The sequence below is a fragment of the Labeo rohita genome, chromosome 13 (assembly GCF_022985175.1).
Source record: "Labeo rohita strain BAU-BD-2019 chromosome 13, IGBB_LRoh.1.0, whole genome shotgun sequence".
Classification (NCBI taxonomy): domain Eukaryota; kingdom Metazoa; phylum Chordata; class Actinopteri; order Cypriniformes; family Cyprinidae; genus Labeo; species Labeo rohita.
This window is the reverse complement of record NC_066881.1, coordinates 11,560,990-11,583,992: the sequence shown is the minus strand read 5'-3', so window position 1 is coordinate 11,583,992 and position 23,003 is coordinate 11,560,990. Positions and strand designations below refer to the sequence as shown.

General features: G+C 35.2%; 1 protein-coding gene and 1 long non-coding RNA gene across 2 annotated transcripts; one reads left to right on the top strand and one right to left on the bottom strand.

Annotated features, from left to right (window-relative positions):
• Positions 1 to 14,547: 14,547 nt before the first annotated feature.
• Positions 14,548 to 19,172, top strand: emx1 (empty spiracles homeobox 1). The gene is made up of 3 exons (XM_051125169.1): positions 14,548 to 15,120; positions 16,842 to 17,026; positions 18,699 to 19,172. The coding sequence occupies exons 1-3, from the start codon at positions 14,778 to 14,780 to the stop codon at positions 18,864 to 18,866; spliced, it is 696 nt and encodes a 231-aa protein (XP_050981126.1). The 5' UTR covers positions 14,548 to 14,777; the 3' UTR covers positions 18,867 to 19,172.
• Positions 19,173 to 19,477: 305 nt separating this feature from the next.
• LOC127174671 (uncharacterized) lies at positions 19,478 to 21,678 on the bottom strand. The gene is made up of 3 exons (XR_007828893.1): positions 21,085 to 21,678; positions 20,895 to 20,962; positions 19,478 to 19,972 (listed from the first exon to the last, which is right to left on the bottom strand). It is a non-coding gene; the product is annotated as an uncharacterized LOC127174671 (long non-coding RNA).
• Positions 21,679 to 23,003: the final 1,325 nt, after the last annotated feature.

The window sequence follows — 23,003 nt, the reverse complement described above, 5'->3', positions numbered from 1 at the left end:
TTTTTCTATTTTCTGCTTTTAAAGTTACTTTCTAAACATTAATATAATATAATATAATATAATATAATATAATATAATATAATATAATATAATATAATATAATATAATATTTAACACATATTCATGTAAGTTAGTCAAATTCATGGTTATAAGAATCACAAACAGCTAAACAAATGTATGCATCATCATGTTTCAACATATGATTGTCTTTATTAAAATAGAAAAGTATAAACTTTAGACAAGTATACCTTTAACATATTAACTTTAATTTTAGAGTAGTAAATTTAGTTTGCCCTACTGCATGGAAATGTTATAGTAAAGGCCATCCCTGTGTCTTGAGCAAAGGCAGAAATCCCAAAGAGAATATGCAGGTTTAGGTTCATAATTGCCATCAGTGGGTTTCCCCTGACTTCAAAGAAAAATATCTGATCATGTTCTCTTGTTGCAGAAAAGGAAACCCTGTTATCTGTAACCAACAGAACATGATTCATGCGTTCTGTTACTATTCAAACAAAATGTTTCTCTTTCCAGAAGTAATCTAGTTTGAGCATCTAAACAAACCATAGTATGAGTAATTATTACCTGGCCGTATCTCCCACAAGCCCTTGAATAATTATGGGTAGCATAAGAAACCCCAGTGTTTGACAGATGAGCTGACACAGGTGGAACGTTTCTTTTACAGTCATTATTTTCTGCCACTAAATCTGCTTTACACAAATCTAGAAAACATGATATCTGGGAAAAATTAATTTTGGTCATTTAAAGATCACAACAAATGATTCAACTTCATTAACTATTAATTATTTAGCTTTTTATATTTACAAGGAAGGCCTGACAGAAACACAAAAGTGTTCAAATGATTTGAGTTTTGTACAAGAAAGATACCATAAATATAAATACTCAGAGTATAAAGATCATGTCTGAATTATATTTCAAACCACATTTGACATTTTGTAGAGCCACAAATTGACCATGAAGAATATGATAAATCAGTCCAAACTTGTATCTTCGCTATAAATGTTCTTCAGTGACTCAATCTTCCTTTTCAAACCACACTAAATAGCTGCATTGTTTAGGTCTTATTAAAGTGCATATTAACAATACTCAGTCCAGATACTGACTCCTCAGGCTCCCTTCACTGTCAGAGACATTCAGCAGTTCCACCACTTCATCTCCGTCAGTGTCCTCCTCTTCCTCAGCCTCCCTGGATGTCTGCAGCTCGCCTTCACCCTTCCCTCCTAGCTCCAGGTAGCCTTTGGCGGGTGGGTTGGCGCTTCTGCTCCAAACCCCAGCGTCAGTCCTATTCTTGGCAGCTTGGGCCGCAGAGGTCCGATCGTCCCAAATTGAGGTTTGCATGGTGCTGTCAGCTTGGTCTCCTTCACTGCTTTGAACCCCAGCATAGGGAGCCACTGCAACTGTAGACTTACTGGAGCATAGCCCCATGTGTCCTCCTTCTGTGTCGCTTTCTGTATGAGGAGAGTTTCAAATATACAGTCTCCTTCTGCATTGAGACTTCTCTTTGTATATGAAAGCAGCTAATGTTGCACTCACTTCTCATGGTAATCCAGAAAAGGGTCGTTGGGAAGCTATTTTAGTATTTTCCGCTCTCAGCTGGTTTGAACAGAAGTCTTTGTTTTAACACTTCAACAGGATCTGAAGAGCTCTTAACTTCACATGTCCCAGCAGCCTGCCTGGCACACACATATGCAGTTTTGGAACCACAAAAAGTTTATTATGTGATATATTAATAGATAAACACACAGAGCTGAGCAAGGCTTATTGATAGTAACATTCTGTCTCCATATCTATATCTCTTGGAGATAAGTAATCTGGATTCGTCATACACAATAGTCAAAACACTGAAATAAACAGTCAGCACTAGAGATTAATCATCTGTTAGCTTTGATGTATGATAAAGATTCTGACAGCTTTGTAATTTTAAAGTCACTGTATATTAGTGATACTCATTCCCAGGGACATGAAATATTAAATAACTTCCTCTGATGAATGAAAATGAGACTAATTCATATCACATATCGCAGATGTATCACTAACAATTTTGTGTTATTGTATTGGAACGTATATTGTAAAAACAAACGAAAAAGTCTTCAATTCTTGTGATTCTTTGTAAGTATTTGAGATATTTACTAGTATTTCTGAGTGAAAATTGAAAATCCAACACCATTTTTTCAGGACATGCTCATGCCAAAACTTGGGTTATCTTTTCTTGGTCTTTAAGGTGATTAATTTGTTCATTAATCCACTTGTAAAAAGCTTTTCCACATGCATATGTATTGCCACATTAAAGTTAGTCTGTTTTGTTTAGATTATTTTTTGGCATTTTGCCTTTGTTATGATAGGACAGTGGAGAGCTGACAGACATGAAGTGGGAGAGAGAGGAGGCGGGATTGGGAAAGGTTCTCTAGCTGGGATTCGAACTCAGGTCCCCCGTAGCGCAACAGCGTTACATGTTAGTACATTGCCCACGAGGCTATTGGCGCCGACTTAAATATAGTCTTAAGGCCCGTTCACACCAAGAACGATAACTATAAAGTTCTAAAAATCGTTTCAAATTTAACAAAATAGCAGAGTTCACACCAAGACTATAACGATAACCATACAGGGGAATGATATGGTGGGGATCACTTTTAGAACGATTTTTTTTACAGCTGATGAATGATAAAACACCGACAGCTAATCAAACTTAATTCAAATTTAAAGGGCTTGCGCATTTGAAATAGCAGACGACATTGTAGAAAACAGAGCAAACAGAGAAACATGAAACATAAAATTACCTCAGGAATTTAGAGCTAGTTTGGACAACACTGTCTTGCCTCATTTTAAGCTGCAGTAGGAAAGAGTACGTATTGTTTTTATTCCACTACCGTGACTAGGTTAGAGATCAAATAGTTTAGGGGAGCGCGGTACACAACCTAACACTACTCAGTTTGTGTAAATCCATGTGGGGTTGAGAGTATATTTTTTTCTCCACGTTAATTTCACACTTGTCTAGTACAAATACGTCGCTTTGTTTCATAATTACAGTGTAAACGTTTTTTCGTTATTTACCTCAAAAGAAAGAAAGTGAAAAGTGACAACATGCCCTGTATATGAGGTGCATTATAACACGTGAAGGGCACGTTGAAACATGACCATATGACACCTTAAAACGTTGTCTGATCGAATGAAAAAAATATACACGACAAACTAAAATATTTTGTCAATAAAATAAAATGATTAACTTCTTCAAATAAAATAATGGCGTTTTTGAAGAATTAAAAAATATTACATTTTTGAGGTTCACAATGAACACATCGCAACCATGTGTGAGACGGCCCTGATCGCAAAACACAGCTATACAGTATAGTTCAATGTGCGCAAATAGATGAAACACATACAGACATTCCAAAAAAAACACTCCCCTCGCTCCACACACAGCTCTTATAGAACATGAGACGCATAAACGAGCCCAAATGCTTTACATTTCTTGAAATAATAATTTCTCAACATTAAACATAGATTGTCAGTCTTTATTCACCTGTTTCTTGTGGTTTCCTTTTTTTAAAAAAAAACCCCATCAAAATTACATCGCTAATGTCATAGAATAGCATAGTTTAACAATAGCGGGGCAGATTGTAACGCAGTGTTACAACGTTACCCATCAGCGCGACTGCAATATAAAACTGGTTAGTGTCTTCTGCTGGTTTGCCAAGCATTAATAAACTATCTAAACTCATAAATAACAGACTGGCGATTAAAATAATAGCACATTTGTCTGATTTTAAATGAATACTAAAGACTGAGATTATTTTAGTAAACTAAAAATTTATTTCAGCCAGAAATTTACCTTTACTATGGTAAAATAAATATTCAGCGATATCTTCAAAAGGCTATTGAATTTTGCCGCACTTTTTTTCTCTGTATAGTGTGACTATGGTAACTAGTAAATACATTAAATTTGGTTCAGCTGGTGTGTGTAGAAATATTTAAACCACGTGTGTTACTGTTAACCCCGCGTTAGTTTGTGCCACGCGCACCCCTACGCTAGATTCACTCGAAACGTGAGTGCTGCGGACATCTACTGGTTGAAGTCGTGTAAATGCAACAAAAACAGACAGTTGTTGACAGTGTTGGGGAAAGTTACTTTTAAAAGTAATGTATTACAATATTGAGTTACTCCCTAAAAAAGTAACTAATTACGTTACTTTTTATGGAAAGTAATGCATTACTTTACTTTTGGGTTACTTGTTACTTGTTTTTAATATAAAAAGTAATATTTTTGGCAAATGTAAAGCCTTTTCACACCAAAAGCCAGAAAAGTCATTTATAAATTCATGTCTGTAAAACAACTCAACTCAAGAAAAAAATGTCAGCTCTTCAACAATAAAAAAAAAAAAAAGGAAAACAAATGTTAGATTATCTTGAGTAAATTCACTTATGGTTGAACAGGATCATCGAAGGTCGGCAGCAGAGACACTGGTTAATAAAATGGGATTAAATGCATGAAGGATATTTGTATTATTTAACATACTTAATTATTGCAGGTTTGCGTCATATTCTGAGTTGAATTTCACTGTTTTTATTCACTTTTAGGAATACTGAATCTTTTTTTGTGAGTGAGATGAGTTAATGCATGTTCACATTTATTCTAGAACTAACATCTTACCTCAGATTTCTCTCAAGATGGCGACAGGAGAACTTTTAATCAATAAATGGAGGGAAAAGTAACTGGCGTTACTTATTTGAAAAAGTAACTTTTCTTGTCAATTAAAAAGTAATGCGTTACCTTACTAGTTACTTGGAGAGAGTAATAATATTACGTAACTTGCGTTACTTGTAATGCATTACCCCAACACTGGTTGTTGATCGCTGGTAGACGCAAATATAGTTATTGTTGTATTTATAGTTATCATTCTTGGTGTGAACGAGCCTTATATCAGCGTTAGGGATAACACATTACAAGTAACATGAGTTACGTAATCAGATTACTTTTTTTCAAATAACTAGTAAAGTAATGCATTACTTTTTAATTAACAAGTAAATATCTGGGTTTTTTTTTGTTTTTTGTTTTTTCAAATAAGTAACATGAGGTACTTTGTTTTACCATTGACTGATTGACAGCTCTCCTGTCCCCATGTTGGGGGAAATCGGGAGTAAGCGCAGAGGCGAACTCAGAATATGTGCCAAATAGGCAAAAAGTCAACATGTTAAATAACACATATATCCTTTATGTATTGCAAAAATAGAACTTTTTATGTTACAAACAAACAAGCAAGCCAGTCCAGATTTAAAAAGTAGCGCAAAAGTAATATAACATATTGCTTTACATAAAAAGTAACTAAGTAGCATAATTAGTTACTTTTTTAGGGAGTAACGCAATATTGTAATGCATTACTTTTAATAGTAACTTTCCCCAATACTGGTCTTAATAATCTGGAAATGTAAAGATGAATGTAAAGACAAATGTATGATGGAAAATGAAGCTGATTGTACTTTATTTAATGGTTAATTTTTATTTTTCTCATATTTTTTATAGATTAATTACGCATCAAACCCCTAAAGATGCACTGGCCCAACCAATGGTGCGAGTTTAGGGCTAAACTTTCTGTTTCTCCAAACAAGGGCAGACAGGGGAGGAAACCTGTTTGAAAACAGTTGTTATTTCTAATAATAATCAGTTTTGTCTTTTTTTTTTTTTTTTTTACACCTGCGATGTTTTGTACTTATTTTTAGCTATGTCAGAATCATCTGTTAGCATTTAGTGAGTCAGTCAGGCTGTTCATATAAGGAACAGTGTTTTTGCATTTAGAGCTGGGGTAGATTACTTACAAATTGTAATCAGTTACAAATTTTTAAGTAATATCAACCCAAAGCCAACCCAACCCTCCAACGAGAGAGGTCAAATTAGGCACCTCGTAAAATATGTATGAGATAGCATTGGTAATATAATGAGACTACTTTTGATTCACTTTTGAACTAACTTGCTTATCACATTGATTTAAATAGGATAAACCAAATTTTTATAAAAATGCAAAGAATAAGAAAATTACATTACGTCAAGATTTTCCAAAATGGGGTTTGTAAAGGAATTTATAAATAAATAAATCATTTTAAAATAGCATCAGTTAAAACAATATGTAATTACAGTCACGTGACCAATATATAAATATAAAAGTGGTAGGCTATTTTAGAAATGAATGTTTAAAAAATGAACTTGAACCAGTAGGGAGAATAAATAAATTATGAATAATGTATTGCTATTGAGTGAATAACATGTAATCATGTAATCAATAAAAACTGTAGTCTGATTCCGAGTATTTTAAAATGTAATTTAATCTAATTACAAGTACATCTGATTATGTAATCCAGATCTGTTTGTAATACATTAATACAAACATTCATAATATTTATTCATAAAATTCTAATTCATAGTTAGTCATAAGTCTTGTACTAAACCCAGAGGAAGGTGGAAAGCTGTGATGAGTAGTCAAAAGTAAATTAGTCCAAAAGTCCCTAAAGAGATAAAATTTAACCCAAAGTCACATTTTAGTATCCAAAACCAATTTGGAAGGACATTCTCATAATGACGCTGCCAAATTTTCCAGGTGAAAATGAGAGATTTAGGAGATAAAGTGTGAATGAACGACAGGTATACGGTAATTGTGGCACTTGCCCTTGGGTAAAATTGCGTTTGTGGGCAAATGACAAATACCTCGTACCCAGCATGACAGGGATTTCCCTCTTCTATGGAATTTTTACCCGATTGCATTCAGGAGTTTAAAAGCTGAAGCCCTGAAAACTCATCAATCAGATCAATTGACAACTTTACACGACAACTTTACAACTTCACAACAACTCAAAAACAGAGCAATGAATACTTATGCATGCTTCATATTTCTGCTGGCCACTGGTCTTTCTGCTCAGATGTCAGAGTTCGAGATAGACTTCCACACTATGGTGAACACAGTAAAACTGAAGGACAACAAAACACTTTTGGTAAGTACTACAATTTATGCTACAAATTTGACACTTTTGAGGGTGTTTTAAAAGCACACCTTTCTAAATGTTCTGATCTTTCTTTCATTTACAGAACTGCTCAGAAAACTGCAATAAGGAAAAGGTAAGTACTCACAAACTGTTTTTGATTTTGTACCTGGTTCAGAGCTCTTGGAGTGAGTGCTGGACTCCAGAATGTGCATTTGAAACTTGAAACATGTACATACCCGTCAATACGTTGGCTCTCATACATGCTGTTGAACCACAGACTAATGCTTATCAGAATAACACAAGATAGTATCATATTTGTGCAATGCACTGACTTCCTTTCCATTTGCGTGATTGTTCCATCTGTATACGCTCAAATCCTTTTGCCACCAAAGAAAAAATTTAGTTTTGACATGGCAGTTTCAATTTGCACACTCTCATTAACCGTCAAACTCATGGCACTGCTGCGGTACTCTAGGGTACAAAAGCTACAAGGTACATCTTTGTACCTTATTTAACTATTTAATTGGTATTTTGTACTTTAAAACTACACATTCCTATACCTAAATTTGCACATATTAGTAAGGTGACAGCTGTGTCTTTTTTTCTGAGACTGTAGACTCAAAATGTTTTTGCCGTTGGCAGACATTGCTGCATAAAACAAGTCTGCTTTAGTAAAGCAATAACAGTGGATTCTTTTTTTCTCTTCCAGGAAGCAGCATGCAAATGTCAGAACTTCACTTGTCCGGTAAGACATGTTCAATTTACAGCACAATAACCTGTTAGTAGATGTGTGTCAGTTATTAATACTAGTTTACTTGCTTTGTTTCGCTTACCTTATTACTAATGCAAAAAAAAAAAAATACATATAATAAATGCATTTACACAGAATTACAGTTGTATACTGTAAACTAGGCACTGAGGTGGGCCTGAGAAGGGATAATTTAGTCTAGCATTGTACCTTTACACTGAATTTTGGAAAGACATAAAGCAGCCTTAACTCAGCTGTGTTAAGACACCTTGATGAGTGCTAAATCCATGGTATTCTGTCATTCTGTTATAGGTGAAAACCCCTTTTTTCGAGTGCATTCAACAAGGCCTTACTAACCTCAACTTAAACCAAACTAGAGATATCATTGACAGACTCCAGGTATGTTTGCCTTACAGGATATCATTTTTAAAGAAGGAAAAGTCACTTTTGAATTACAGTTCACTGCATTTATAGCCATGGTAACTAAAATGAATCATTTTTAAGCTGAGGTATATTACAAGGACTAACATCAATTTCATTTCTTTTTTTCCTTTCACATCAGAGTCTGAACTTAACGGATGACGACAAAACAGAACTGAGAAACCTCACACATCCAATTTCCCCTAAAAGATTTCTTGACAAAATTCTGGGACTCTATCAAAAAAAAAGATTTTGTAAATCTGGTTGCTAATTATGTTTATCTATTTAATTTATGACATATTTATGTATTTATTCATTTATTTATTCTTGTCGGTATGAATATTTCAAACTGTCAAATGTAGAAATTACAAATAAAATCACATTTCAAATCTAATGTGTTCAAGGTCTCATTACAAAACTTTTACAACAGAATTCATGGTAGATCAGAGTAAATTCTCTTAGCTGCTCGTTTTTTAATGAGGGCTTATTTAATTCTATCCAATTCTTCTTCATAGGCCAACATTTAACTGCATAAGTTAAAGCCAGAGTACAAAGATACGATGTAAATATACTATATACTTTGACATTTGACAAGTGTAGGTGTTTAAACCAAAAATATTTTTCCCAGTTGTTTATTCCAGTATTATTCAACAATATTCCCATACAATGTTTGCTCCTTTGAATATAACAGGAAAAGACAAAACGTTTTTGTCTAAATGCACTAATTCAAAAACAGCCTATGTCCATAATTTTAAACGGTTTAATGCAAATACACATTTTTTACCACTAGAGGGCAGCAGCGGACAGCAGGACAGACATTACTGCGGAAAACAGAAACTCCAAACGTGCCTATTTTTAATGAATTGGGGAAACTGCATTCTAATGCTCATTTTGAAAGTAAATTTGTAAAAATTAACAGTGAAATTATTTTGGGTCAGTCTAAACAGGGTCTTTGCTCTTGCTAAATATGGGGGACATCATATGATGAATCTGAGAATTTTGAAATTTTAATGTTTGTTAAATTGCCTTTTTTTTTTTTTTTTTTTAAGTCACTTATTCCTGTGATCAAAGCTTAACTTTCAGCATCATTACTCCAGTCTTCAGTGTCACATGATCCTTCAGAAATCTTTTTAATATGCCAGTTTGCCGTTCAATAAATTTATTTGATATGTCATTCTATAAATATTTTTTCAGGATTCTTTGATGACTAGAAAAAGGGAATTATAGAAAAATAATACTTTTTAGCAAGGATGCTTTACATTGATCAAAAGTGACAATAAAGACAGAAATATTTATATTTCAGATAAATGCTGTTCTTAACTTTCTATTCATCAAAGAAATCTGAAAAAAAAAAAAAATCTACTCACCTGTTTTCAACATCATCATCATCATCATAATAATTATAATGTTTTTTGATCAGCAAATCAGAATATCAGAATGATTTCTGAAGGATCATGTGACTGGATTAATGATGCTAAAAATTCAGCTTTGAAATCAGGAATAAATTACATTTTAAAATGTATTCAAACAGAAAACAGTTATTTTAAATAGTAAAATATTTCAAAACTTTACTGTTTTTGCTGTACTTTGGATCAAATAAATGCAGGCTTGGTGAGCAGATGAGACTTCTTAATTAAATATTAAATATCTTACTGTCCAAACACTTTTGACTAGTAGTGTATTTATTAATAAATGTATATATTAAATGTACAGATTTATATTTTAAATAAAAATATATATTTAAATAAATATTTGTGTGTTTCAAACATTTTTTATTTAAATACATTTAAGTACATTTCAGGTGTTTCAATCACACACATTGCTACAGGTATATAAAATCAAGCACCTTGCATTTACAAACATTCGTTAAAAAAAAAAAAAAAAGAAAAGTATTATTCTGAAAAGCTCAGTGAACTCAAGCATGATAATGTGAAAAGATGCCAGCCTTTGCAATAAGTCAGTGAGTGAAATTTTATCCCTGCTATATATTCAGCAGTCGCTTATAAGTGGTACTATTAAAAAGTGGAACCATTTAGGCACAGCAGCAACTCAACCATGAAGTGGAAGACCACATAAAGCCACTGAGCAGGGTCGATGAGTGCTGAGGCGTCTGGTGTGATTCCATAGCTGAAGAGCTCTCAACTTCCATAGCATTAATAGAATGCTATGGAATGGGTTTCCATGACTGAGCAGTTAGATGCAAGCCTCACATCGCCACGTACACATCACAATGCCTAGCATCACCTGTCCTGTAATAAATAAATTAATTAATTAATAAAAAAAAAAAAAAAAAAAAAAATCGCACTTCTGTCTGGCAATCTGACGTCAGGTTTGGCACTGTGCCAACTGTAAAGTGTGGTAGAGGAGGGATAATGGTATGGGGCTGTTTTTCAGGGGCTGGGCCAGTTACTTAAAGTCCAGGGAAATCTAAATGCTTCAGCATACCAAGACATTTTGGACAATGCTATGCTTCCAACTTTATGAGAACAGTTTTGGGAAATGCCCTTTACTATACCAACATGACTCTACCCCAGTAGAGAAACCAATAAAGACCTTGGATAAGTTTGGTGAGGAAGAACATGACTGGCCCACACAGAGAGCCCTGACCTCAAACCCCAAAGAACACCTTTTGGATGAACTGGAACAGAGATTGCAAGCCAGGTCTTGACATCCAACACCAGTGCCTGAATTTAAAAATGCACTAGAAGTTGCATTAGACTTTAACATTTTGACGGACAGGGTCGTAAAAATTCCCTCATAATCTATTATTACCCATAATTTTAATATTTTAATTATAATAACACATTTAATTGCTTTTATTTTTGTTTACATTTTCATTTTTAATTATCAACCTACAGGACGATAGGCTTATCCATTTTTTTAAGAGAATAAATGAACAGATGAAACTGTGTAACTTTTCATGTTCAACACCACACCCCGTAGTTACAGCGATTTTAATATATTCTCATTTTTATGAACCAATATCGATTCGTAAATCTCAATCGATCTTTTGGTCTATATGCTGTTTTCAGCTGACAAATGAACTGTACATAGTGCGCCTCCCATTAAAAAAAAATGGCAGTATGCAATATGCTAAGCTTTGTGTTACTCAGATTTCTGTCCATTTCATTAGGAAATTCAAACATTAGGAATACTCGCCTACGCGTAATCAAACGCATTGCAAAACATTCCTCACAGTTTCATTTTTGTTCTGGATCAAGTGTTTTGCTGCCACACTGGAGCGCAATCGCCACTAACTGGACTGGGATGGGAATTACAGTTACAATTTACAATAAATTACCCTCAGTGTAATCTGTCAAAGTGACGGACGGCCTTCAGATTTTTCCATCGCTGATAACTAAATTTTCGGTTAACGCAGCCTCTGGACAAACAGACAAGAAGTCCCACTCCAAAATCTTTAGAAAAGCCCTCTTATGTTATAAAGCTGTTATGAACTCCATATTAATGTCTAAATATTTAGAATGCAATGTCATTCAAGTCCGTGTTGGTGTAATGCTCAGATGTTCCAATACTTTTGTCCAAGCATGTATATACATTATTGTAACAATAATTCTATTAAATATTATATTTTGTAATACATAACACATATTTTAAGTTTAATCAACCCATGAATGTAGTTTTGCTTGATAAACAAGCTCTTCAACACACTGTCCAAAATATTTGCAAGTACAGCTCACTTACATGAGGGCTGCGTATTTGCACGTCATAGTGGTTAAGTTCTCTTGGTTTTTAGATGTGCTCTTTAAATCTATGACAGTATGACAGCATGTCTTGCCTCACTTAAGAAATCCCAGTTTTCAAATCAGGAAATGGGAGAGAGAAAGTGAGTGTTTGCTGTACTGCCTCCTTTAAAACGATTCCTTGTGGTGAAAGGTTTAAATCTGTCTTCCGTCCTCCCAACTCTCTCTCTCTTTCTCCCTCTCTCTTACTCTCTCTCTCTCTCTCTCTCTCGCAGCATGGTAGATTTTAATTCTGTGTTTGTGCAGATGGCTGGTTGCCCCATTAGCATTCATTACAGATTCCTTGAGCACTTAATTATGGAACAAGAGAGAAGAGTGGCAGACGGAAACATTGAGGAGTCTCTCTCTCGCTCTCTTTCCCGTCACTCCATTGCACCTTTAGGTCCATGTATGGCACAGATAAGATCCATGAAAATTATTCCAGAATGCCCGTATAAACGAGTATATACCATATTCCTTATGTTCATTTGTAATTATATAGATTACAATAATTATAATAATGTTATTTAAGTGCAAATTTCGATTTGCTGCTCATTTTATGCAATGCTGTGAACACAGCTCTGTCAGAAAGGCTGACAACTGTAATGGTACAGTAAAAACTCAGCAGGTATTGGACAACTTAAGCATAATAATAACTAGCACTTTAGTAGTCTATAATTTCAATTGCTCATTTAATTTCAGATGCTTTCAATTCAATCAAGATACTAAATGGCAAAGACAGTTAAAGTACTGGACCTTTAATTAAGTATAATTTAAAGATTAAAATACACAAACAGTCCGTCTGCCATGAAAACAAAAACAGAACATTTGATAATACTTAGTAGATCATTATTAGTAATAATTAGCTAACATTTAGGCAGCTATACAATGCTTGCAACGATGAAGTGCGATATTTATAACTGGGTATAGTTTGTGTTTTGACGTTCAAAAGCAATACCGCACACACAAAAAACAATATTTACAAGAATAATTTGGAAGCTATTGTTACTTATTGTTTAAACAATGTGCTGATACAAAAATGCTGTATGATTTAAATATGATGTGCATAATAGTGGCAAGCACGATTTTGGGCACAATGAGCCTTCAACAATTTATTGAATTTATGATCTTGGCGCAACAACAAAGGATTGAATTATAATAAACTAGTTTAATCCTCTGATAGTGTATAGAGGTCCGTCTTAAATTAAAGCATGACTGTGCGCATTCACGGCTTTTTGCTTTCTAAATAGGCGCTCAACATGTTCTGCCAACTGTAATGATTTTCTAATGCGCACCGGAGTTAACGAGCCTGTCAAACATTTAACCTAATCATTAGCTTTAAAAACACAACATGAAACGGTTGCTGAACAGCCCCTCAAGATAAATATACATCGGCCTGTAAATTAATAGCGAGGCAGGAGTTCGTGAGCTATGCAGCTTGAAGCCTTCTTCGCAATGCCTGCGCATAAAACCCTTATCAAGCACTGAGACGGAATATTTTCAATAATTTACCCGCTCAGTCGTGTAAACCTCATAATGCCGTCTTGTAGGCCAGTCCGCTGACCAGCTGAGTGATCGGAAACAGGTGTAGGCGGCCAGGTCTGCCATCAGATGTTATCGATGTGCAGTTCTGGAAATCACGCAGTGAAACAAGTTAATACGTTACTGCGTTAACGGGTCAGCGACTCCTCATTATAATCGACAGGCACTGCAAGACTAAAAGAATGGTCAGTATAGACAAAAATGCCATCACTTCAACGAGTTGTAGCCTACTCAGTGTCCCTACTCAGTTTCATTATGTTCTGCTCTTTTAATTTTTTTCGAAATTAGGTGAATGATAAAACTCTAGCTTTAAAAACAAATAAAAATGACAACAACAACAGCAAATACAACAACAATAATAAATTAGTTAAGCTATATATATAAAATATATATAAATATATATAGGCCTTGAATTAACTAAAACTACTTAATTTATCATCGAGAAAATAATGTGCGTAAAGGTAGGTTGAAAAAATGAAAATAAATAGGCCTACTAGTTGTCAGAGAACCAACCAAATGCTTTTGGTGTACTAAACTCTGTAGACTTTAAAATTAAGCTATTAAGATGTCAAATTTAATATAGCACGGATGTGGGTTTGTGTTACTCGATTGAAAAAATACATTTTTGTTTTCTTCGAAATATTCCTTTTAGAAATTTGTCGCAAAAAAGTAGCTAATGAAAGCAACAAAACATCCACGTTTTATTAATGTTCTATTAATTTAGGTTAGTGGGGTTCACCATCGTTGCTGTATTTGTGAATAGCTAAAGAGCCGTGATACATGAATGAAAAATGAAGTGAAGAAAAGTTAAAAAGCAAACCCATCGTCTTAACGTATAAGGCTGGAATACACCCTGAAGGCTTGCATACTGTTGGACGTGTGACAAGGAAAATAGTTTTTGATTATCTGCAGCGTAGGAGCTGACCTGTTGGAGGCAGCCCCATTGAAGTGAATGATCAAACTAATAGAGTTCATTATCTGACCCAAATGAACGAAGGACCCGCCCACCGCCGGAGCTCTATGCGCCAAGGGCTTTCATCCAATGAGTGCAAGTCTCAGACGACACTGTGTGGCGTCCCTCAAATCCAAATCGATGGGTCTAGAGCTTATATTCTCACTTTTCCTTTCACGATTTATGGACACTCGTGGATCGATGGATTACACAGTAATTGGCCAAAGTAGGGAATATTAAGGTGTTTTAAATTTAGTTTCTATCTGACTTCTCTACAATGTCTTTCTAAAATAGTAGTGCTGCTGACAGAGGTCACTAAAAGGAGTAATTTTGAAACGACGTGAAGGTGAACCTCATCTGCTGGACTGTACTGGTTCCGTCACGGACAATGTTCTCGGCAACGGGAAAGCGTTGTTTTACCATTGAGTCTTTGGTGGCGAAGGAAAGCCCCTTAACACCAGAAGACCCTATTCGCCCTACCGCCCTAAGCTACACGGCGCCTCCTGACAGTTTTCTTAACGGCTATCAAAGCCCCGCAGGCCGTGCGCTCTATCCAAACCCCGAACTGGTGTTTTCGGAGACTGTGAACCATGCACCTCTTAGCATGCACCCACACCAGCTCGGCAGCACACACCTCCAGCACCCGCACTTCTTTGGCACGCAGCACCGTGAACCACTGAATTTCTATCCGTGGGTCTTAAGGAACAGGTTTTTTGGCCATCGGTTTCAAGGTAAGCGTCTCGATATCGGCATCCACCGCGCAATAAACAACTATTTCAACCAGCCTAAATAAAAATAATAAAATAACCTATGCATATTTGCACGTATATGTAGGCTACTTTTTCAAAAGTGTTAAATAAAAGTAGCCAATGCTGTGCATTAAAAGGCATGGCGTGTGTCTCTAAACTTATCTGGCATAAATGCTCGCTTGCGGCTACAGGTTACTTACCAGTGTGGAGCGGGATAACACTAATAGTTGGGGTTTGTATTGGAAAGTAACGCAGCAAATGAAAATCACAAATGATATGCTTACAGCTTTGGCCATGCCCCGAGGCGATACTTAAAGCGGGACACACAGATTTAGACTAGGCTGTGCACTCACAAATACACAATGTCATACCTCCCAAAATGAATGCACTGTGATAAGCTTATTATAACATGACTGAAGAACAGTTCTGATAACAGTAATTGCTTGATCTTGAATTCAGAATTTCCACCAGTTTCTTGTAGCCTACGGCAAAACGCAGTTGTTTTCCGCCTTAATGCCGTTTGTGAGGCTGTTTTCATGTGGTAAATAAGATTACATTATCTTTATTTTCCCAAGATGACCTTTAATTTTTTAGCATTTTATTAGTTGACAGTTACTTCCTTATTAATTAGGTACTCTGTTATTACTAATATTATTATTACCACACTGTCGAGCTATGACAGATGACGAATTTGCTCTGGTGAACTCGTTACAACTCGTCATTATCACAATTTTATTTTCATGGTTCATTGGATGATTTGTTTTCTTCTGGTGTTGAAGCTGTTGTCTAAAGACTGTTAAACGTATGAACTGAAAAATGTTAATATAAAGGTCAAATATTAGGCTATTAATTAGCTAAAAGTGCTAATAAATTAGCTAACAGTGATAATGACCTTTAAAGAAGAGTCTGTTATGAGGGCAGTATAGGCCATTCGTAATAATTAATGCCGGATTTTGTGTGGTTAAATCTTTATAATTGACAACATTTAAAATCGGACCCTGCAATTTTTTTGTTTTAGCCTATAGTGAATCATCAGGTTAAAGAGTGTTAAACTAGGCAAATTACATTGCCATTAATAATAGAAAGTTAAAAATGCCAAAATGTGTATGTCTACTGATTTAAATGAACGCTTATATTATTTGGTTCTTTGTGTTTTATAGACAAATACGGCAAAACATTTTTAATTGATAGCAATTACTGTGGAATGGTCATATAGAAATATTGTAAAAAACGTTAATTGTTTTCATTTTTCAGTCAGTTATAAATTCATCCCTAAAATATTATTCAGCCATAAAGTCAATCATTTATACTTTTCTTACAGAATTACTTCCAAAAAGCAAGTTCAGACGCATGTATAACTCCAAAAGCGCCCAAAAACAATCTGGAGTGGCAGAATGTTAATACAGTTTGTTTATTCTAAAATATTCTACACTCATAAAGTATAAGTTCATAATTAAATTAATCGAATTAAAATAGTCATAAAAGCAGGGTGCATTTTTGACAGTTTAAAGTCGATAGTTAGCGTTCACATTTGTTGAAATGTAGGCTAAATAAAAGAGATCCCTACTCAGGCTACAGTTTTCTTTCCTAATGAACATTACATAAAGCTGTATTCAATTTAAACTACCTACTATCAAAACTAATGGCTATAATCACGTTGTCTTTTATTTAATATATTATTATTACTATTATTATTATTTCAGGCAACGACGTCTCACAGGACACGCTGTTACTACACGGCCCATTTGCTAGGAAGCCCAAGCGGATCCGCACCGCGTTCTCGCCCTCTCAGCTGCTGCGCCTGGAGCGAGCCTTCGAGAAGAACCATTATGTAGTCGGAGCCGAACGGAAACAGCTCGCTAACAGCCTCAGTCTATCTGAGACTCAGGTAAACATTAGCAAACTCGTGTTATAACACAGGCAAAAAAAAAAAAAAACAAACAAACAAAAAAAAAAGTTGTTCCCATGCACATCGAAAATCTTTTATAACTAATCTTTTTAAAGGCACAAAGTAAAATGGTCTTTAATAGCTACCGTTTCGCTTGCAACAGAAAGTGCAGATGCAAATGAACTAAGTTTCTCACAACTATAACACAAAAATATTCTATAACTAATTAAAATAATTCATGTGGAACCAGGAAACGTTGGTTAAAAATTATAATAAAATAAAAAGTAAATAATAGACTAGCCTATGTTTTTTAAGTTATGATGGAATGTTTGATATGACATTGTGCAATGAGTAGAAAACTGACGACTATAATGAGACATTTCTTCATTTTGAATGATTAATGTTGAACTGACAAGCTGTTGCTGTTGGCCTACATGATAATGTAAACAACACTCGAGCTGCTTGCTAAATCCAGAAACGGGCCAATAGCAGAATAAATCCGAGTCTGAAAGGACGCTGGCTGGCCATGTGTCACTGGTTAACTGCGCTCTGTGATATAATTTTATCTTAGGCTATACAAGTACGAAGATTTAAGTACGAATAAACCCATTCACCCTGATCAAATGATGTGAAAATTATTTTGAAAACGTTTAATTTTAATTGTCATAACACATTTCACTTCTGTTTACATTTCATTCAAACCCTGGCAGAGCTTTCCTCAGTATTCTTCCAAATTATGCCATATGGCTACAAGCGTCAACTAACATGATTTGATATATCGCAACATGGCATACATAATTTGTAAAATTGTACAAAATCTTGTAAGCGATAGCAAAAGATAATCTAAAATAACCCTAAACAGGATTAACATTGCTTTACACCAACTATTCCTAGAAAAAGTAATTTTGGTAAAATATTGGCCAATGTATATAGTCATATTTGTGATTTTTTTAAGCCTGTGAAAGTAAATTAGGACTTCATTCAGCATCTCGTGAATTTGTTCAGGGTAGCGCGCACTAGACCGCTTCAGAAATAAATAAAAGATAAATCAGTTTTTCTTCTTCCGGGGCTGTTTTTGGCTATCCTTATGTTTCCATAAATGCGACTATTTATGGCGGTAGGCATAGATCGCTCCTTTGAAATGTGTGAAATGTAAACATTTATTGAAAAAAAATTAATTAGAAGGTCAAACAGATTCAATGCCTAGGCTACGTTAGTAAACGTATTTGAATTCATTTTAAACGTAAAACCTATTCGTGCTTGTTTTGATTTCTTCCAATACGCAGTAAGTTCTGAAACAAATTAAAAGGGACAAAAAAGCAGCAGAATCATTTGAACGTCTTGTATGGACCGCGTATCGTCAGTGGCGGTAAAATGGTTCGATTAGAACACCAATGTTTGTTTAGATTTCTTCTAAAGTTCTGAAACATTTAAAAAGGACAAAAAAAAAAGCAACAGAACCAATCGAACGTCGCCGACCGCGTGTCATCTGTGGCGTTAAAATGGTTCGTTTAAAACACAAACGCGTTTTGAACTGTGTTGCTAAGCATCAATCACAATCTGTCTCGGTTTCCCAATAGTAATGACAGGCTGAAGTGTCAACCTAGTTATGTATAGCCTACTCACCAAAAGCTTTATGGAAAGTGATGTCTTGGTCTTCTGCTCCCTTCAGGTGAAAGTGTGGTTCCAGAACCGCAGGACCAAGTATAAGAGGCAGAAACTGGAGGAAGAGGGCCCAGAGTGCACACAGAAGAAGAAGGGAAACCACCACATTAACCGCTGGAGAATTGCCACCAAACAGACCGGATCTGAGGACATAGATGTCATGTCTGACGCCTAAGACCAACCTAAACACTGCCCAAATGAACACACAAGACCAAGAAAAGCACTATTTATTTAATGTTATTAGTCATGAGATCTCAGATTCTAAACCTAACTGCAGAGAACCTGACCACGTGAGTGTGAGTTAAGGATGAATTAAACAGGTCAGCAAGTAATCTACACCCAGGACTGAACACTAGAGTTGTTTAACATACCTCTGCTGGAATTATCCAATGTATCAGACATGCATCACCTCTAAGAAGAAATCATGTTATATATGACTGTCTTTTTTTTCTTTTTTTTTTTTTGAAAGAAATTGTATTTAAAACTACACTCTAAACCCGGATAAGTTGAATTTACTTAAAAAATTGGAGGAAACTGGTTGCCCTAAAAAATTTAAGTAATGTAAAGTTTATTTAACTTAAAATGTTTTGTAATATGAATTACAAAGGTCATTTCATTTAACTTAAAATGTTTTGTAACATAATTTCATTTGCAATTATTATAACTATTATATTTAAGTCAAATATACTAATTTCCAAGTTAAATCTATATCAAATGTTTTATTTTTCCAATTTGTTAACCTAGAAAATTAAGAAAAAAGCAAACAAATAAAGGAACATTAATGCAATTTTCCCTTTTATTTTAAATCAATTCAATTACAAATATTCAATTGAAAACACAACAAAACCATTTTTTTCATATCCTGAAAACATTTCCCCATAAAACATGGGAGAAAAAAAAAAAGTTCAAAAAGATACTAGTTCAACAAATTAACTTATCGTTAAGCACACAAACAAGTTTTCCTCAGAATCGCAACAAACAGCATCAAAACGATATGTTTTTTCCACACTCTGAGTTCACACTATTGGCAATACTGAATTTTAGGTGTCAGCTCACCTTTTCCCGACAAAAAATATAAAATACTTTTCATACACTTAGGATAGTCCAGGTGTAGGCAGGGAAATCAGTCTGAAAACAATGGACATAGAAGGCCTGAGATTGGTCAGTTCATCCATTACCAAGCTTTCTTCCAAGATGATTCCCACTCTAGATGAGGTGAGCTGTGAACTTTCTTGATCAACGCTGAGGATTCTTACTGAAGTCTGTCTTGTCAGCTGCCTCCTAACAGAGGAAGAAACAGAACGACAAATACATTATCAAGTCAGTTAGACAATGCTGTTGTTAAATACTCAAAGTCATATGCTGCCTTCACACCATGTCATAATTACTTTAATTCTGAGAGGACAACATTGTGATGTTCAGCTTGTGAGCTGTTCATGTCAATAGACTGGGAATTGCGCTTTTCTATGGCAACACTATCAATGTCTAAATTAATCTGGAGCAGTCAGATACAGTGGTTAGGTGGTACAGCTCTCAGAAAATTTCCAGTTTACAGATGGTAATTAGACTTTAGGGTTTACGTTTAATTGTACATCTACAGAATATTTAAAGTAAAATCCACATACAAACACTACTGGCATATGGTCAGGAAGATCGGTGTTATTCAGGAAAGCTTGTAAACAACAGGAATGAGTGCAGGACAGACTCACACCATCATCATTATGAATAATCTTCTGACACACACTGTGCTAGTCAAAGTGATCATCCTCAGAACAGGTCTCAGTTAACCCACGACATACAGTTGATCTTGAACTTTGGTGTGAAGGTGGCATAAATGTGAACAAGGAAATTGTTTTGTTCTTGAATAATTTCCATGTTTGAACAAAGAGACAGGGTTTCACAGACAGGGCTTCACAGACAGGGCTTAGCTTAAGCCAGGACTAGGCCTTAGTTAAATTAAGATACTTAAATAGCTTTTATAAAAACACCTTAAAAGCTTTACTGGTGTGCATCTTGAGAAAAGAAAAATGGCACTGACATATTTTAAAATATGTCATTACAAGGTATTTTCAGTAAAGACTCCTTGTCATGTTATTAAACATGTTATTTTATTCTGAGACTGGCCTTAAGCCTTGTCTGTGAAACCAGGAGGAAAATGTGTAAATAGCAGTGCTCTCTTATCAGTTATTAGGATCATACTTACACTTTCAAAGCATCTCTTCCATTTCTTCTTTCTTCCAAAACAAGATAGTCGTTAAGAGGACTCTGAACCTAGATAGAACAGAAGTATATTCATCCGCCTTTGTATTTATACCGCTAATTAACGAAAACTTACGCTTTCAAACAATAGCCATGTCTAAATTAAACGTGGTACATTAACGTACTGCACTCACCATATTAGCTCCACCTTTGTCGCTCCTCGGCTGGAATCGCGGCTACTGTATGAGTAAAACTAAATTTACACTCCTCACAAACAACAGCTCCTCGAGTGAAAAAGAAATCATTGAAAGAAAAAGGCAAAAAATGTTAGTCGAACTCGCCAGTCAGGGGTTCAAGCGCAGGCGAGTGAGAACACTAGCTATCAACGGATGAGAAATGTCCCGTCGTTTAGACGAACAACGACTTTTGCCGATCACAAAGAGTTTCTCGAGGGACGTGATAAAAGATAAATGGCGGAAAACAATGCCAATAGAACTATCTAAATCTAAATTTCCACATTCATCCACAGCTTAAATTCATACACAATCACAGTGACAAAATGGCGCTGTTACTCGCAGCACCGGTGGAGGAGGCGTGGTCAGGAGATAAATTTCATAATACGAGTTAATTTAACTTAAGTTTATTCACAGGTTCAAATATGTCTACAAATTAGTAGAATCTACTTATATTTTATAAGCAATGCAGTAAAACTTAAATATTGTGTTCAATTGTAATTAAATGGTTTAATTAGATACAAAATCCGGGCTTACAGTGTAACAATGAAGTTAATTTTCACATCAATATTTTGATTCTGATTCTTTTGCTGTTTCTTTGTATAGTCGGTTACTAAAATGAACGTTTTATTAATTTAATTTCATCTTATCAAAATAAAATGAAACTCTGAATGCTTTAAGACATGCTGATGAAATTGGTGGCAGCTTTTGGTAATTATAACAACTAGATTGAAATAAGTTAAGTGATGTGAGGAATCAGTTTACCGGCCAGTTTTAACATGAGCCATCCTGTACCCACAGCATAGAGGCAAGGGTGTACGTGTCTGTGTAAATAATGGTCTCTGTATCTAAAGGAGTGTAGGAATTGGTGTTAAGAGTGTTCGAGTGTAACGGGATGAGCGTGTGTGCGTGTGTGTGCGAGAGAGTGATTTGCGTGATGTCATTCAGTAGGCCTACTGGTAAATACAGGCTGATGTATGCAGGTTTCTCTGTAACAGCTCCCTTGAGTCATGAACTAAAGCGAATGTTTGCCAATTTACACATTAGCTTCTTTATAGTGTTCATTCATCTCATTTTCAAGCAAAACATGATCAAAAATGTCCATAATTAATAAAGATGTTTCAGAGACAAACCTTATTAGCAGCTCACACCTTATTGTCCTCAAAAAAAAAAAGGTATCACAAAAACTTAAGTTGAAAAATAATTTATCCTTTTAAAATGTTTGCACGTGCACTCACACACAAACTCAGACAAAAGGATAACGCCTGCCGGCAGTTTTCCTCTCATCTCACCGTGCTAACTTCCTGTCAAGAAAACCGAGGAAGACCGTGTTAAATGAACCCACAGGTGACCTTTCACCTCAGCATTTGACCCTGAGCCTGCAGTGTGAGAAAGGGTTGTGAGAGTGAAACGCACAGACTGATGACACCCGAGTATCACTGTCAAGTATGACAAGAGCGTATTGAGACAGAGGGCGAGAAAGATTGTTTTGGTGAGTTTGTTTTGAGGCCATCAGATATCCAATCCTGTGTGCAGGTGCACACATCACATCCTCTGCAGCTTTGCATCACACATTCCACGCATTCCCTAAAAGCACTCTTTCCTCTTTGAGAAAAGGAAAGAGATTGGGAAATAGATGGGTGCTTGTTAATGCATGTGAAAGAGTAAGACTGTGAATGTGCATTTCATTTAGTGAGACTGTAGCTGCACAGTCTTAGTGAAAATGGTCATAATTGTAATGATAAAAGACTACATTGGTTAATGTTGGATAATGGTAACTACTTTTACTAAATATCTAATGGGAGATTTAATTTAATTTTACAGCAAAATGCGTGGTCTCACTTTATTTTATGTGGCCTTAACTACTATGTACTTGCAAT

Bases quoted from the DNA above. Each gene is read 5' to 3' on its own strand.
- emx1 (XM_051125169.1), top strand. From the start codon at position 14,778: ATGTTCTCGGCAACGGGAAAGCGTTGTTTTACCATTGAGTCTTTGGTG. The intron at 15,121-16,841 runs GTAAGCGTCTCG...TTATTATTTCAG, and splicing joins TTTTGGCCATCGGTTTCAAG to GCAACGACGTCTCACAGGAC. The intron at 17,027-18,698 runs GTAAACATTAGC...TGCTCCCTTCAG, and splicing joins TCAGTCTATCTGAGACTCAG to GTGAAAGTGTGGTTCCAGAA.